General features: G+C 46.6%; 1 protein-coding gene across 1 annotated transcript; it reads right to left on the reverse strand.

Annotated features, from left to right (window-relative positions):
* Positions 1 to 4650: 4650 nt before the first annotated feature.
* On the reverse strand, positions 4651 to 17835 carry LOC137345758 (nuclear factor 7, ovary-like). Its single transcript, XM_068009015.1, has 8 exons — positions 17419 to 17835; positions 17117 to 17212; positions 15773 to 16003; positions 13281 to 13302; positions 12160 to 12273; positions 8738 to 8756; positions 6328 to 6453; positions 4651 to 4795 (listed from the first exon to the last, which is right to left on the reverse strand). The coding sequence occupies exons 1-8, from the start codon at positions 17833 to 17835 to the stop codon at positions 4651 to 4653; spliced, it is 1170 nt and encodes a 389-aa protein (XP_067865116.1).
* Between the last annotated feature and the right edge of the window lie 582 nt (positions 17836 to 18417).

An 18417-nucleotide genomic window follows, 5' to 3' on the forward strand; every position in this document is an offset into this window, starting at 1 on the left:
TGTCTTTGTATGTGATGTGGGGTATCACAGGGAAACCCGGCCGGACAGAGTTAAACCTGTAAAACAGATTAAATCAGAGACTTCCAGCCTCATTAAAATATTTAAATTACCAACCCGCCATCTGGGAGCAGTTGTCAGTCCATCCCCTTTCCCAGCTCAATTAAACCCGGAAGTGAATGGGTTTGGGGTTGGGGTTGAGATTTTTTAATTTTAACTTCTGATCTGCCGCCTGTTTTTGTTGCTAAAATCCTGCCCTTACTGTCTGGGTCAGACACGGAGAATGTTTGATCAGTAATTTCCAGTCTCTTTTCCCTTCTCTCTCTTACAGTTAATTTACTGGTGATTGTGATCCTGTCCCGGGGAAAGTGCGGCCTCTCCACCTGCACCACTCGCTACTTGGTGGCCATGGCAACGGCGGATCTACTGGTCATTATCATTGAGGTCATATTGTTGCGTTTCAAATATTTTTTTCCGGTGGGCTTCCTGGACATCACCCCTGTGTGTCGTGTTCACAATGTACTGATTCAGATATCCAGAGACTGTTCTGTCTGGTTCACCGTCACTTTCACCTTTGATCGATTTGTGGCCATTTGTTGCCAGAAGCTGAAAACAAAATATTGCACCGAGAAAACTGCGGCTGTGGTTCTGGCAACAACCTGCATTCTGCTCTGTTCAAAAAACATCCCCTTCTACTTTACATGTGAACCAGGAGAGATAATCGACAATGTACCGTGGTTCTGTGTTACAAAGTCAAGCTATTCTACTGAGCCTGGATGGATGGGTTTTGACAGGTTTGATACAGTTATAACCCCATTGCTCCCATTTGCTTTAATTTTGTTGCTCAATGCTCTGACAGTCAGACACATTTTAGTGGCCAGTCGAGTCCGTAAGGGACTGAGGGGTCAGAGCAAGGGAGAGAATCACAGTGACCCAGAGATGGAGAGCAGAAGGAAGTCTGTGATTTTACTCTTCGCCATATCCGGCAACTTCATACTTCTGTGGTTGGGATACGTTTTATTTTACTTGCACATAGGATATCACTTTGATGATGATTCTTTTTATATATTTCAACAAGTCATGTATATGCTGATGAGTTTAAGTTGCTGCACAAACACATTTATTTATGTGGTGACTCAGTCCAAGTTCAGAGAGCAGGTCAAGATCGCGGTTAAATATCCGGTTGCATCAATTATTCAATTAATGAATAAACAAAACAACTGAGAGCAGCTCAGAGGCAGATCCCAGTGTTTCCAGTCCGTGAATGGAATATTTATCCCCAGACTTCCATCAACTGAATGACAGCAGGAATCGCTGGGGATGTGGAAATACCCCCAGTGGCGGAGTGGGGGCTGGAGAGACACTAACACCACCCACTGCAGGACAGGAGGGGAAACAGCAGCCATAGTCTCTCCTCCATCTAGACTGGTTCTATTCTCAGCTCTTCACATTTCCAAAAGCAAAATGCTACAGATGGTGGACATCTTCTCATTTGAACTGATTTTATTCTGGAGATTCTTTATTGAGTCCATCTCCTTTCTATTCCCCCCACCTGGTCATGCGTCTCCCCTTCTCCCTCACTCTCTGTGTTGTGTTCTGGGGGGTTTGCATCAGGAAAAGCTCAGCCGAGGGACTAGGATAGGATCTATTCCCATTTGGAAGAAAATGGGCTTATCAGTGATAGGCAACATGGTTTTGTGCAGAGAAGGTCATGTCTTACCAACTTAATAGAATTCTTTGAGGAAGTGACAAAGTTGATTGATGAGGGGAGGGCTGTAGATGTCATATACATGGACTTCAGTAAGGCGTTTGATAAGGTTCCCCATGGTAGGTTGATGGAGAAAGTGAAGTCGCATGGGGTCCAGGGTGTACTAGCTAGATGGATAAAGAACTGGCTGGGCAACAGGAGACAGAGAGTAGCAGTGGAAGGGAGTTTCTCAAAATGGAGACGTGTGACCAGTGGTGTTCCACAGGGATCCGTGCTGGGACCACTGTTGTTTGTGATATACATAAATGAATTGGAGGAAAGTGTCGGTGGTCTGATTAGCAAGTTTGCAGACGACACTAAGATTGGTGGAGTAGCAGATAGTGAAGGGGACTGTCAGAGAATACAGCAGAATATAGATAGATTGGAGAGTTGGGCAGAGAAATGGCAGATGGAGTTCAATCCGGGCAAATGCGAGGTGATGCATTTTGGAAGATCCAATTCAAGAGTGAACGATACAATAATTGGACAAGTCCTGGGGAAAATTGATGGACAGAGAGATTTGGGTGTTCAGGTCCATTGTTCCCTGAAGGTGGCAACGCAGGTCAATAGAGTGGTCAAGAAGGCATACGGCATACTTTCCTTCATCGGACAGGGTATTGAGTACAAGAGTTGGCCGGTCATGTCACAGTTGTATAAGACTTTGGTTCGGCCACATTTGGAATACTGCGTGCGGTTCTGGTCGCCACATTACCAAAAGGATGTAGATGCTTTGGAGAGGGTGCAGAGGAGGTTCACCAGGATGTTGCCTGGTATGGAGGGCGCTAGCTATGAAGAGAGGTTGAGTAGATTAGGATTATTTTCATTCGAAAGACGGAGGTTGAGGGGGGTCCTGATTGAGGTGTACAAAATCATGAGAGGTATAGACAGGGTGGATAGCAAGAAGCTTTTTCCCAGAGTGGGGGATTCAATTACTAGGGGTCACGAGTTCAAAGTGAGAGGGGAAAAGTTTAGGGGGGGGATATGCGTGGGAAGTTCTTTACGCAGAGGGTGGTGGGTGCCTGGAACGCGTTGCCAGCGGAGGTGGTAGATGCGGGCACGATAGCGTCTTTTAAGATGTATCCAGACAGATACATGAATGGACAGGAAGCAAAGAGAAACAGACCCTTAGAAAATGGGCGACATGTTTAGATAGAGGATCTGGATCGGCGCAGGCTTGGAGGGCCGAAGGGCCTGTTCCTGTGCTGTAATTTTCTTTGTTCTTTGTTTCTTTGTCAGGAACCAGGGTGAGGGAGTGGGGTCGGGCTTGGCACATTGGCCTCAGCTTCACGGTGCTCGGCTGAATGAGGCCAAGACCCTTCCTGGCTCTCATGTTATCTAATATTGTGAACAGTTTCCTCTCCTCAGGTTCTGTCCCTCTTTTTAGTTCATTCATGGGATGTGGGCATCACTGGCTAGGCCAGTATTTATTGCCCATCCATAATTGCACTGGAGAAGGTGGTGGTGAGCTGCCTTCTTGAACTGCTGCAGTCCTTGGGGTGTTTGTACACCCAAAGTGCAATTAGGAAGGGAGTTACAAGATTTTGACACCGTGACAGTGAAGGAACGGCGATATCGTTCTAAGTCAGGGTAGTGTGTGAGGCTTGGGGAGGTTCTTGCAGGTGGTGGTGTTCCCATGCATTTGCTGCCCTTGTCCTTCTAAGTGATAGAGGTTGTGTGTTTGGAAGGTGCTGTCTAAGGCGCCTTGGTGCGTTGCTGCAGTGCATCTTGTAGATGGTACACAGTGCTGCCACTGTGCATCAGTGGTGGAGGGAGTGAATGTTTGTGGATGGGGTGCCAATCAAGTGGGCTGCTTTGTCCTGGATGGTTTCGAGCTTCTTGAGTGTTGTTGGAGCTGCAGCCATCCAGGCAAGTGGAGAGTATTCCATCACACTCCTGACTTGTGCCTTGTAGATGGTGGACAGGCACTGGGGAGACAGGAGGTGAGTTGCTCACTGCCGAATTCCCAGCCTCTGACCTGCTCTTGTAATCGCAGCACAGAGCTGGCTTGTCCAGTTCAGTTTCTGGTCAATGGTGTTACCTAGGATGTTGATAGTGAGGGATTCAGCGATGTTAATGCCATTGAACTTAAAGGGGAGATGATTAGATTCTCTCTTATTGAGATGACCATTATCTGGCACTTGCGTGGCGTGAATGTTACTTGCCACTTATGAGCCCAAGCCTGGATATTGTCCAGATCTTGCTGCATATGGACATGGGCTGCTTCAGTATCTGAAGAGTCACAAATGTTGCTGAACATTGTACAATCATCAGTGAGCATCTCCATTTCTGACCTTATGATGGAGGGAAGGTCAATGACGAAGCTGCTGAAGATGGTTCGGCCGAGGACACTATCCTCAGGAACTCCTGCGGTGATGTCCTGGGACTGAGATGATTGACCTCCAACAACCACAATCATCTCCCTTTGTGCTAGGTATGACTCCAAGCAGTGGAGAGTTTCCCCCCAGATTCACACTGACTCCAGTTTTGCTCGGGCTCCTTGATGCCAAACTCGGTCAAATGCTGCTTTGATGTGAAGGGCAATCACTCTAGCCTCACCTCTGGAGTTCAGCTCTTTTGTGCATGTTTGGGCCAAGGATATAATGAGGTCAGGAGCTGAGTGGCCCTTGTGGAACCCAAACTGAGCATCAATGAGCAGGTTATTGCTGAGCAAATACCTCTTTATAGCACTGTTAACGACCCCTTTCATCACTTTACTGATGATCGGGAGCAGACAGATGAGGCGGTAATTGGCTGGATTGGATTTGTCCTGCTTGTGTACAGGATATACCTGGGAAATTTTCCACATTGCCGGGTAGATGTCAGTGTTGCCGCTGTACTGGAATAGCTTGGCTAGGGGTGCAGCTAGTTCTGGAGCACAAGTCTTTTGTACTATTGCTGGAATGCTGTCAGGGCCCATATCCATTGCAGTATCCTGTACCTTCAGCCATTTCTCTATCATGTCGAGTGAATCGGATTGACTGAAGACTGGCATCTGTGATGCTGGGGAACTCAGGAGAAGGCCGAGTTGGATCATCCACCCTGCATTTCTGGCTGAAGAAGGATGCAAATACTTCAGCCTTTTCTTTTGTACCAGAGAGCTGGGGATGTTTGTGGAGCTTCCTCCTGCTGTCAGTTGTTTAATTATCCACCACTATTCCTGAATGGATGTGACAGGACTGCAGAGCTTAACTCTGTCTATCACATGCTGCTTCTGCTGTTTGGCATGCAAGTAGTCCTGTGCTGTAGTTTCACCAGGCTGACACCTCATTTTTAGGTATTGCTAGTGCTGCCTCTGGTATGCCCTCCTGCACTCTTCATTGACCCAGGGTTGATCCCCCGGTTTGATGGTAATGGTAGAGTGGGGGATATGCTGGGCCATGAGGTTACAGATTGTGGTTGAGTACAATTCTGCTGCTGCTGCTGATGTTCCACAGTGGCTCATGGATGCCCAGTTTTGCATTGCCAGATCTGTTCGCAATTTGTTCCATTTAGCACAGTGGTAGTGCCACACAACATGTTGGAAGGTATCCTCAATGTGAAGAGGGGATTTCCCTCACCACCTGCTGCAGACCCAGTCTAACAGCCATGTCCTTTAGGACTCAGCCAGCTTGGTCAGTAGTGGTGCTAGAGAACCACTGTTGGTTATGGGTATTGAAGGCCCCCACCCAGAGTACATTCTATGCCCTTGTCACCCTCAGTACTTCCTCCAAGTGGTGTTCAACATGGAGAAGCGCTGATTCATCAGCTGGGGTGGGGCAGGGGCAGAGTTGTAGGTGGGAATCAGCAGGAGGTTTCCTTGTCCATGTTTGACCAGCTGTCATTAGACTTCAGAGGGACCAGAGTCAATGTTGAGGACTCCGAGGGTAACTCCCTCCTGACTGTATACCAGTGTGCTGCCACTTCTGGTGGTTCTGTCCTGCCCATGGGACAGCACATACCCAGGAATGGTGGTAGTTATTTCTGGGATATTGTCTGCAAGGTATCATTCTGTGAGTATGACTACACCAGGCTGTTGCCTGACTAGTCTGTGAGATAGTTCTCCCAACTTTGGTCGAAGCCCCCAAATGTTTGTAACATTTGCAGGGTCAAAAGGGCTAGGTTTGCCATTGTCGGAGCTGAGGGCCAATGACGGGTGGTCCATCCGGCTTCATTATTTTTCTGAGTCTTTGTACCAGTTTGATACAACTGAGTGGCTTACTAGATCATTGTAGAGGGCATTTAAGAGTCAACCACATTGCTGTGGGTCTGGAGTCACATGTAGGCCAGAGCAGGTAACGACAGCAGATTTCCTTCCCGAAAGGACATTATTGAAGCAGATGCTGATGGGTTTTTACAACAATCAATAATAGTTTCATGATCACCATGAGACTATCTTTTTAATTCCAGATTATTATTAATTGAATTCAAATTCCACCATCTGCCATGGTAGGATTTGAACACATGTCCCCAGAGCATTAGCCTGGGGCTCTGGGATACTAGTCCAGTAACATTACCACTATACCACCGCCTCCCCAAATCCGTGGTTATCACCCTTCTCCTAAAAAACAGACAACCCTTGGCCCACTCTGTCCTTACACACTAACGCGTCATCTCCAAACTCCCTTTCCTCTCCAAAGTCCTCGAACATGTTGTCACCTCCCAAATCCATGACCATCTTTCCTGGAACACCATGTTTGAATCCTCCCATCAGGTTTCTACCCGTCACCGTTCTGAAACAGCTCTTATCAAAGTCACAAATGACATCCTATGTGACTGTGACAAAGGTAAACTTTCCCTCCTCATCCTTCTTGACCTGTCTGCAGCCTTTGACACAGTTGACCACACCATCCTCCTCCAACGCCTCTGCACTGTCGTCCAGCTGGGTGGGACTGCTCTCACCTGGTTCCATGCTTATCTATCTAATTGTAGTTAGAGAATCACTTGCAATGGTTTCTCTTCCTGCTCCCACACCGTTACCTCTGGTGTCCCCCAATGATCTATCCTTGGCCCCCTCCTATTTCTCATCTATATGCTGCCCCTCAGCCACACCACCAAAAAACACATTCTATCCCCAACACCCCTCCCTATCTCTGTAACTTCCTTCAGTCCCTACACCCGTCTGCAACTCTGTAACCTCCAGATTTACACCCCTCACTATCTCTGTCACGTCCTTTAACTCTACAGCTTTCCTTATCTCTAACATCCTTCATCCCCGACAACCCTCCCTTTCACCGTAACCTCCTCCAGCCACTACACCTCTCCCTATCACAATCATCCTCCAGCCCCTGCACCTCTCACTATCTCTGTAACCTCCTCTGGACCCTACACCCCTCCCTATCACTGTAACCTCCGCCAGCCCCAACACCCCTCCCTTTCTCTGTAACCTCCGCCAGCCCCTACACACCTCCCTAGCACTGTAACCTCCACCAGCCTATACACCTCCCTATCTCTGGAGACTCCTCCAGCCCCTACACTCCTCCCTATCTCTGTAACCTCCTCCAGCTCTATACACCTCCCTATCTCTGTAACCTCCTCCAGCCCTACACCCTCCATATCTCTGTAACCTCCTCCAGCCCTGTACACCTCCGTCTCTGTAACCTCCTCCAGCCCCTACATCTCTCCCCATCTCTGTAACCTCCTCCAGCCCTACACCCTCCCTATTTCTGAAACCTCCTCCAGTCCCTACACCCCTCCCTATCTCTGTAACCTCCTCCAGACCTACACCCCTCCCAATCCCTGTAACCTCCTCCAGCCCTACACCCTCCCTATCTCTGTAACCTCCACCAGCCCTGTACACCTCCCTGTCTCTGTAACCTCCTCAAGCCCCTACATCTCTCCCTATCTCTGTAACCTCCTCCAGCCCTACACCCCTCCTATCTCTGTAACCTCCTCCAGCTCTACACCCTCCCTATCTCTGAAACCTCCTCCAGTCCCTACACCCCTCCCTATGTCTGTAATCTCCTCCAGGCCCTACACCCCTCCCTATCTCTGTAACCTCCTCCAGACCTACACCCCTCCCAATCCCTGTAACCTCCTCCAGTCCCTACACCCCCCCTATCTCTGTAAGCTCCTCTCGATGTACCAATTTCTGAGATCTCTGCTCTCTTCTAATTCTGTGTCGTTAATCTTCCCTGATTTTAATCGCTGAGGCATTAGCAGTTGCGGTTTTAGTTGGTGGGCCCTAAGCTCTGGAATTCGCTCCCTAAATCTCTCCACCTCTCTCTCTGTCTCCTTAAGGACACCACTTAACACCCATCTGTTCATCCGAATATCACTTTATGTGGCTTTGCGTAAAATGTTGCTTTATGATGCTTCTGGGAAGCACCTTTGGATGTTCTAGAACATTAAACGAGTTATATAAAAGATAACCTGTCACCCCACTGCCTCTCTCACACCCACACCCTCTCCCTGTCTCCCCTTTCCCTCCTCCTTCTCCTCTCTCGACTTCCTTACCGCTATATCCTCCCTCACCCTGTCCCACTCCCCTTCTCTCATCCTCAACCTACTCTCACTCTACCCAATCTGTCTCTCATCCTCACTCACCACCCCCCCTCACCATTTCCCCATCCCAACCCCTGTCCCACACAGTGACTGTCCCCCTCCCATTCCCTGCGTCCCTCCCTCTTTCACTCCTCCCTCTCTATCCAGTCCTCTGCACTGCATTTGTTATGAAAGTGTACAGAGAGCTTGACTGTGTATCTCACCTTTATTTCTTCTCCAAGCTCCCTTTACGTGTATTTTCACTAAATGAAGAATTAGTGAAGAACCTCACAAGGATGTGGTGCTCAGTAAAATGTTCATTTATGTCAGGAATGGCTGGTCTAAATATCACTATGTGGCTTTGTGCAAAATGTTGCTTTATGATGCTTCTGGGAAGCACCTTTGGATGTTTTTTGAACATTAAACGAGTGATGATGAGAAATTGCAGGAGTATTTCACATGTAGAAGTAAACTGAGTATAGATCAAGGCTGTCTCCGATGGGGTTTAACAGTCATTATTCTGCCCATGTTTACAGAGAGATTGTTAGAGGAACTTCATCAAGAGCACACAGGGATAGTCCATTTGAAAGCAGTAGCAAGAAGCTATTATTGGTCTCCAAAGATAGATAGAGATATTGAAGAATTGGTGAAAAATTGTGGTGTGTCTCAGAATGAGAAATGATCCAACCAGATTCCTTTCATTCCATGGTCAAACACAAGAAAACCGTGGAAATGAGTACATGTCGATTTCTTTGAAGTGGAAGGGAAAGAGTATTTTGTTCTCGTCGATAGCTATAGCAAGTGGATTAATGTCGAATTAAAAACAAGAAATGCTGGAACCACTCAGCAGGTCTGGCAGCATCTGTGAAAAGAGAAGCAGAGTTAACGTTTCGGGTCAGTGACCCTTCATCGGAACTGACAAATATTAGAAAAGTCACAGGTTATAAGCAAGTGAGGTGGGGGTGGGGCAAGAGATAACAAAGGAGGTCGAGATTGGACCAGGCCACATAGCTGACCAAAAGGTCACGGAGCAAAGGCAAACAATATGTTAATGGTGTGTTGAAAGACAAAGCATTAGTACAGATTAGCTGTTAATATACTGAATATTGAACAGCAGCAAGTGCAAACCTGAAAAAAAAACAGTGGGTAAGCAAACTGAACAAACTAAGATGAAACGAAAAAAAATGCAAAAAAAGATTGTAAAAAATGTAAAAATGTAAAAAAAGGGAAGAAAAAAATAACTAAAAATGAAAGTAAAATGGGGGGCTGTCATGCTCTGAAATTATTGAACTCAATGTTCAGTCCGGCAGGCTGTAGTGTGCCTGATCGGGAGATGAGATGTTGTTCCTCGAGCTTGCGTTGATGTTCACTGGAACACTGCAGCAAGCCCAGGACAGGGATGTGAGCATGAGAGCAGGGGGGAGTGTTGAAATGGCAAGCAACCGGAAGCTCAGGGTCCTGCTTGCGGACTGAGCGGAGGTGTTCCGCAAAGCGGTCACCCAGTCTGCGCTTGGTCTCCCCAATGTAGAGGAGACCACACTGTGAGCAGCGTAGTGAGCATTGTGAGCAATGTAGTATACTACATTGAAAGAAGTACACGTAAATCGCTGCTTCACCTGAAAGGAGTGTTTGGGGCCTGGGATAGTCATCTGTAACCTCATGGCCTGGCATATCCCCCACTCTCCCATTACCATCAAGTCAGGAGACCAACCCTGGTTCAATGAATAGTGCAGGAGGGCATGCCAGGAGCAGCACCAGGCATACCTCAAATGAGGTGTCAACCTGGTGAAGCTACAACCCAGGACTACTTGCATGCCAAACTGCATCAGCAGCATGCAATAGACAGAGCTAAGCGATCCCATAACCAACGGATCAGATCTAAGCTCTGCAGTCCTGCCACATCCAGTCGTGAATGGTGGTGGACAATTAAACAACTAACTGGAGGAGGTGGCTCCACAAATATCCCCATCCTCAATGATGGGGGAGCCCAGCACATCAGTCCAAAAGATAAGGCAGAAGTATTTGCAAAAATCGTCAACCAGAAGTGCTGAGTTGATGATCCATCTCAGCCCCTCCTCAAGTCCCCAGCATTACAGATGCCAGACTTCAGCCAATTCAATTCACTCTGCGTGATATCAACAAACGACTGAAGACACTGGATACTGCAAAGGCTATAGGTCCTGACAATATTCCGGCAATAGTACTGAAAACCTGTGCTCCAGAACTTGCCGCACCCCTAGCCAAGCTGTTCCAGTACAGCCACAACACTGGCATCTACCCAGCAATGTGGAAAATTGCCCGGGTATGTCCTGTACATAAAAAGCAGGACAAATCCAACCCGGCCAATTACTGCCCCATCAGTCTACTCTCAATCACTAAAGTGATGGAAGGTGTCATCAACAGTGCCATCAAGGAGCACTTGCTTAGCTATAACCTGCTCAGTTTGGGCCTCTCAGCTCCTGACCTCACTACAGCCTTGGTTCAAACATGGACAAAAGAGGTGAAGTCAAGAGGTGAGGTGAGGGAGTGACTGCCCTTGACATCAAGGCAGCATTTGACAGAGTTTGGCGTCAGGGAGCAAAACTGGAGTAAATAGCAACCGGGGGAAAACACTCTGCCGGTTGGAGTCATACCTAGCGCAAAAGATGTGGTTGTTGGAGATCAATCATCTGAGCTCCAGGACATCACTGCAGGAGTTCCTCAGGGTGGTGTCTGAGGCCAAACCATCTTCAGCTGCTTCATCAATGACCTTCCTTCAATCATAAGGTCAGAAGTGGGATGTTCGCTGATGCTTGCACAATCTTCAGCACCACTCGTGACTCCTCAGATACTGAAACAGTCCGTGTAGAAATGCAGCAAGACCTGGACAATATTCAAGCTTGGGCTGATAAGTGGCAACATTCAAGCCACACAAGTGCCAGGCAATGACCATCTCCAACAAGAGAGAATCTAACCATCTCCCCTTGACATTCAATGGCATTACCATCACTGAATCTGCCACTATCAACATCCTAGGGGCGACCATTGACCAGAAACTGAACTGAAGCAGACATATAAATATCATGGCTCCAAGAGCAGGTCAGAGGCTAGGAATGCTGCAGCGAGTAACTCGCCTCTTGACTCCCCAAGGCCTGTCCTCTACCTACAAGGCACAAGTCAGGAGGTGTGATGGAATACTCTCCACTTGCCTGGATGGGTGCAGCTCCATCAACACTCAAGAAGCTTGACACCATCCAGAACAAAGCAGCCTGCTTGATTGTTTGTGGATGGTGTGCTATTCACTCCCTTCACCACTGATGCACAGTGGCAGCAGTGTGTACCATCGACAAGACGCACTGCAGCAACACACCAAGGCAACTTAGACAACACCTTCCAAACCCGTGACCTCAACCAACTAGAAGGACAAGAGCAGCAGATGCAAAGAACATCACCACCTGCGAGTTCCTGTCCTAGTTACACACCATCCTGACTTGGAACTGTATCGTCATTCCTTCACCGTCGCTCAGTCAAAATTCTGGAACTATCTTCCTAACAGCAATGTGGGTGTACCGACCTCACATGGACTGCAGCAGTTGAAGAAGGCAGCTCACCACCACCTTCTTAAGGGCAACTAGGGATGGGCAAAAAATGCTGGCCTGGCCAGCGATGCCCACATCCCATGAAGGAAGAAAAGAAAAATACAGGTTACCGTCAGCCCAGCTGATCCATATTGGTATTTACCCTCCTGTCCTCCCTCCATGAGGGAGGAGTCCTAATCACACATCCCTTCATCCACCTCTCCAACCTAACCTCGAATGTCGACAGTTTCTGTGTCAAACCATTAACATTGTAAGTGAATTCTACAGACACAACTTGGGAAAGAATCATTTACAATTGAACACAGGCTGGGAGTTCCATCACCCCTGTTGACCTGGATACAGGATTACTGGTGGAGGCAATGTCATTCATTCATTTACCTTGATGGATGATTTCCTTCATTTCTCCCCATCGTTTATACTGTAAAGGACCTTTGTATGTCCCCAGGCACACATTCCCAGACATAGCAGTGGGCATCTCCTCAGAAAACCTGCCAATAGCATTAATATCTGTCAGAGAACACAAGGACAGAAGAACATCAAGAACGAGGAGCAGGAGTAGGCTATACACCCCCTTGAGCCTGCACCACCATTCAATAAGACCAGGGCTGATCCTCAACCTCAACTCCACTTCTCCACCCCATCCCCATATCCCTCGATCCCTTAAAGTCCCAAAATCTATTGATCTCAGCCTTGAATATTATCAGTGACTGAACATCCACAGTCCTCAGAGGTAGAAAATTCCAAAGATTTACAACCTTTGAAGAAATTTCTCGTCTCAGTCCTAAGTGGCCACTCCTTTACCCCCTCGTTTGAGACTCTTCAGCCAGGGGGAAAACAGCTTCTTCACATCCACCCTGTCACACCCCCTCATTGAAACAGAAGATTGAGATCAGCTCTAAATCCTGTGAACTTTTGTTCTACTTTGTCTGTGGCATGTAGGTCTGGAGACCAAAACTGGACACAGGGCAGCACAGTGGCACAGTGGTTAGCACCGCAGCCTCACAGCTCCAGCGACCCGGGTTCAATTCTGGGTACTGCCTGTGTGGAGTTTGCAAATTCTCCCTGTGTCTGCATGGGTTTTCTCCGGGTGCTACAGTTTCCTCCCACAGCCAAAAGACTTGCAGGTTGCTAGGTTAATTGGCCACTATAAATTGCCCCTAGTATAGGTAGGTGGTAGGGAAATAGAGGGACAGGTGGGGATGTGGTAGCAATATGGGATTAGTGTAGGATTAGTATAAATGGGTGGTTGATGGTCGGCACAGACTCAGTGGGCCGAAGGGCCTGTTTCAGTGCTGTATCTCTATACTAAACTAAACACTCTCGGTGTGGCCAAAGCCCTGTACAATTGCAGCAAGACTTCCTTCCACTTGTACTCCAAGCCCCTGCAATAAAGGCCAATTTTATATGAAGTGAGTCAACACTACAGGATTCAGACGAGAGAACACAGTGGGATGTGGAACTGCTACATCAGCAATAGTTCATTATTGACAATACATATCTGTCCCTCCAAGAACTAACCTCCTTGAAGATAAAACAGAAACAAAGTTAGTTTGTTGTTGCAGCTTCATGGAATACAAAAGCACGTTGAAGTCAATTAAAAGCAAAATGCTGCGGATGCTGGAAATCTGAAATAAAAACAAGAAATGCTGGAAATACGCAGCAGGTCTGGCAGCATCTGTGGAGAGAGAAGCAGAGTTAAAGTTTCAGATCTGACCTGCTGCGTATTTCCAGCATTTCTTGTTTTTATTACTGAAGTGAATTAAACTGGGTGAGGTGAAAACCAACTTGGGACAGTGCATTCTCATCAATTCCACACTCAATGTACCCTGGACACACATTCCCAATCGATTTCATCACTTCACTGAAGCTTCACTTTGTTTTTACACTTTACAACAAGTCCTCTGAACAATTAGAGTTATTAATTAATATCGGCACGTGAGAAAGAATCAATCTGGATTTTTTATAATCCGTTCATATGATGTGAGCATTATTGGTAAGGCCAGCATTTATTGCCCATCCCTAATTGCCCTTGAGAAGTTGGGGTGAGCTGCTTTCTTGAACTGCTGCAGTCCGTGTGGTGTAGGTGCACTGACAGTGCCGTCAGGGAAGGAGTTTCAGGATTTTGACCCATGACAGTGAAGGAATGGTGATATAGTTCCAAGTCAGGATGTTGTGGGGCATGAAGGGGAACTTGCAGGTGGTGGTGGTGTTCCCATGTGTCTTCTGCCGTTGTTCTTCTAGTTGGAAAAGTTCACAGGATCTGGTTAGAATTCCAGGACCAACATAAAGCTGGTTTGTGTTCAGGAATGTCAGGTTGGCAGCTCAGCTCCAAGTCAGAAATATGTGGGGCTCGAGATGGGAAATCAGGATAAGAAGCACTGCAGCCCAGTGCTGAGGGGCTGCTTTGCTGCCAGAGGTGCTGTCCTCATCCAGCAGTGCTAAGCCAAGGCCCCTCTCCCCTCATTCTCCCCATTCCAGTAATTAATATCAGGATGTTAAAGATTCTATCACACCATTCCCCCCTGAAGTGATGCTAAACCTTTATAAAATACTAGTTTGGCCCCAGCTGAAGAATTGTGACCAATTCTGGGCCCCACACTTTATGAAGGATTTGGTGAATGTACAGAAGAGATTTACTAGAATGGTTCCAGGAATGAGGTTATTACAATTACACAGATAGACTGGAGAAGCTTGGGTTGTTCTCCTTAGAGCAGAGAAACCTAAAAGGAGATTTGATCGAGGTGTTTAAAATCATGAAAAGGTAAATCAGGAGAAACTGTTTCCAATGGCTGAAGGATCGATAAGCAGAGGGCACAGATTTAAAGTGATTGGCTGAAGAACCAGAGACGACATGAGGAAAACATTTTACACAACGAGTGCTCATGATTTGAAATGTACTGCCTGATACCCCCTTTTAAACCCATTTAATAATTCCAAAAATAATAAATAAATTAGAATTCAGCAAAGTTGAGCCAGAGGAAGGGAAACTACGAGTCACTGTTCAGACTTCTAAGGAGGGAGCAGGTGAGAGTTGAGAAGTTATGTGATATAATGGGCGACATTAAGAGATGAATGAAGATGAATTCCAGGTAAATGATGACAGGTGGACAAAGGGACACATATGAAACAGGGGGAAGTTAAATTTAGGATGGTCAGGAAGTTCTTCACTCATTGAGGACACATGGGATGGATTTCCAGATAGAGGGTGGAGTGAAGAATCCAGGAACCATTGCACAGACAGATCAGTGTGATCATTGAGCAAAGTGAAGGAGAAGAACTGGAAATTCTGGAGCTGGGATGGGGAAAATGGCTCCCCCTCCCCCACCCATCAGCTCAGAGTGTTCAGATGGATTTACTCTGCTGTTATTATGTAATTATTTTTGTTTTAAAGAGTAAAGTATAAGTTTAGAATGTAATAAACAGCTAATATACTAATATACAAAATTAAACCCCATGGGATTAATAGGGATATTGGGTGCATGGATATAAAATTAACAAAAAGACAGAAAGCAGAGAGTAATGGTGAACGGTAGTTTTTCATTCTGGAGGGAGGTTATACAGTGGTGTCCCCCAGGAGTCAGTATTAGGAAACTGCTCTTTTTGATATATTAATGACTTGGAGTTGGGTTGACAGGGCATCATTTCAGTTTATAAAAGGACATAAAATTCAAATGTAGTAAACAGTGAGGGGATTAGTAACAGGACATGGACTGGTAAAATGGGCAGAAACATGGCTGGTGAAATGTAACAGAGAAATGTAAAAAATTGCATTTTGGGAGGAAGAATGAAGTGAGACAGTATAAACAGATTGAAACCAATGGATGTCAGCAGCAGAAACCTGGCTTAGGTTCCCCTTTGTTGCTGAGCAACCTGGAAGCCAAGTTACAGATATCCACCATTGCCATGGCAATGAATCATTGGGAGGGGACAGATACCTTCAACCAGAATCAAGGGGAGGTGGGGAGGGAGAGGAGAAGAGCACAGTGCAGACCTTCAGAACAGTCAAGTCACTTTGATCCAGTTTGACCTCAATGTTAGTGATGTCCAGCTCACTGGAGAAGAGTATCGTGTGCATTTCTGTCAGGTATCTTTCCATTCCGGTCAAGTTACTTTCCACTTGAGCTTCCAGCTTTTCCATCAACCATTGCTCTTGGTCATTGAGGAACTGGTGCAGGTCAGCAAACTGCTGTGTAACATGGAAGATCAGATTACACCCCATTTCCTTAATGAAAGAGGAAGAAATATACACAGGTACTTTAGAATTAAGCAGAATTGACAGAGATCACTTGTTTCCAGTCAAGAAGAAAATAAGACAAGTCCTACAATATCCTCAACATTCTCCAAACTAAACAATTGTGAAACCCACACTTGCAGCCTTGGCCCAATTGGCAGCCTCTCTGACAAAAGTTCATGGTTTCATGACCCACTCAAGAGACTGGAGCACATGATCTTGGCTGAAACCTTCAGTTCAGTACCGAGGGAGAGCTGCACTATCAGAGCTACCAACCTTTGGATAAAATATTAACCTGAGGCCCTTTCTGCTCTCCCAGGCAGATGTTAAAGATCCCTTGGTACTATTGAAAAGAGCAAGAAGTCCTCCCAATGCCCCAACTGACATCCCTCCTTCAAAACTGTATCAGAAACAGATTAACTACTCATTCATGGCTTGGCCATGTGAGCCGCATGGAAGATGGCAGGATCCCCAAAGACACATTGTACAGTGAGCTCGCCACTGGTATCAGACCCACCGGCCGTCCATGTCTCCGTTATAAAGACGTCTGCAAACGCGACATGAAATCGTGTGACATTGATCACAAGTCGTGGGAGTCAGTTGCCAGCATTCGCCAGAGCTGGCGGGCAGCCATAAAGACAGGGCTAAATTGTGGCGAGTCGAAGAGACTTAGTAGTTGGCAGGAAAAAAGACAGAGGCGCAAGGGGAGAGCCAACTGTGCAACAGCCCCAACAAACAAATTTCTCTGCAGCACCTGTGGAAGAGCCTGTCACTCCAGAATTGGCCTTTATAGCCACTCCAGGCGCTGTTTCACAAACCACTGACCACCTCCAGGCACGTATCCATTGTCTCTCGAGATAAGGAGGCCCAAAAGAAAGAAAGAAAGAAACTCATTCATGTATTTCACTAGCATATGCAAAATGGCTGCCTCATTGAAGGAAAACTTGCATTAATATTACACCTTTTACAACCTTGAAACTTCCCAAAGCACCAAGTGTAGTCACTGTTGTCATGTAGACATTAGCCTGTGTAACAGCCACAACACACAGACAGTGACTGCAGATTGTAAACCTCTCTGGACACAGGTAGATCAGACCAACTTACTTCAGTTTGTAGAATCTCAAGTCCTTGTTTCTGCAGCACAACTTTCAAAGAAACCACCTTCTGGTTGAGTGAGTTTAAGAAAGCAACTCCTTTATTCTGCAGTGGAGACAGGAATGACATGTCATGAACTGTGATACCTGGATACCAGACTAGTTCTGTAAAGTTACTAAGTGGAAGAGAAGCCAGAATTACCCCATGATAAAGTATACAGGAGACCCCAGTCCACCTTCATGTACTGACTGAGTTGTACATTTCCACCATTCCCCCATCACCATTCTCACCTTTGAGAAGGGATCCCATACCTTACATGTTGCGATGAATTCAATTCTCTCTCTAAATTTGTGCTGCTTGTGAAGTTTCGAGTCCCTGCACACCGGGCAGATGAACATCCCGTCCGTCTCACAGATCAGGGTCAGTTTCTCTTGGTGTTCCTGGCACAGACGTCTCTCCTCCTCAGTCACTTCCTGCGGAACGGTCAGCCTGTGAATCTTGTCCAGCACATTCCTCAACACACGGTTGGGCTGCAGGGTCAACTCTGCAGCATCCTCACTGCAATGGGAACAACAGACAGACCCTCCCTGCACCTTCCTGTCGGACACAATATCGGAGCAGCAGAAATTACACTCACAGACCACTAGGACAGGATCAACAAATAACCCGAAGCAAAGGGGACAGATGAGAGCTTCACCATAACTCCTATTCTCTGCACTACAATCCATGAAACAATCAATCCTGAACCTAGACAGTTACTCATATTAACCCAATAGCTCTTCCCCTCCTTTTAACAAACTGTGCACTCACAGCAGAGGAATAAATCAGATACATTCCTTCCACATGAATGTGTTTTATTGGATCCCTTTCCATCTAATTGAGTTTAATTCATTCCCCATTGCTGTAAAGTTGGGTTGCCTGGTAAAGTGGATCTCGGAACTCAGCTCCAATGATGATTGACAGATGTAGCAACTTCCCCATTAACCCTGTCACTACCTTTGACTGGAACCTGTTGAAGGGGCCAATTGTCCCAATCTCTCCAGCACAGGAGCAATACATTCTACAAGTGCCCTTCCTGAGATACAATTGGACCTGACAAACTAAAATGATATTGTGATGTTAAATGAGGATTTAATTCTGCCGCTCAATGACATCGCCTGTATCCAGCGGAGCTCACTGGTCATGGAGTCTCTTGGATTGGGGAATGAAGCTGCTGACATTGGTGCCAACAAGCTGGATCGCCTACAGTTACAAAGTGGTGAAGTGTCTGTGTTCCCAGTTAATAGTCTGCAGGACTGTAATAACAGGGT

The sequence above is a fragment of the Heterodontus francisci genome, chromosome 29, assembly GCF_036365525.1.
Source record: "Heterodontus francisci isolate sHetFra1 chromosome 29, sHetFra1.hap1, whole genome shotgun sequence".
In the NCBI taxonomy this organism is placed as follows: domain Eukaryota; kingdom Metazoa; phylum Chordata; class Chondrichthyes; order Heterodontiformes; family Heterodontidae; genus Heterodontus; species Heterodontus francisci.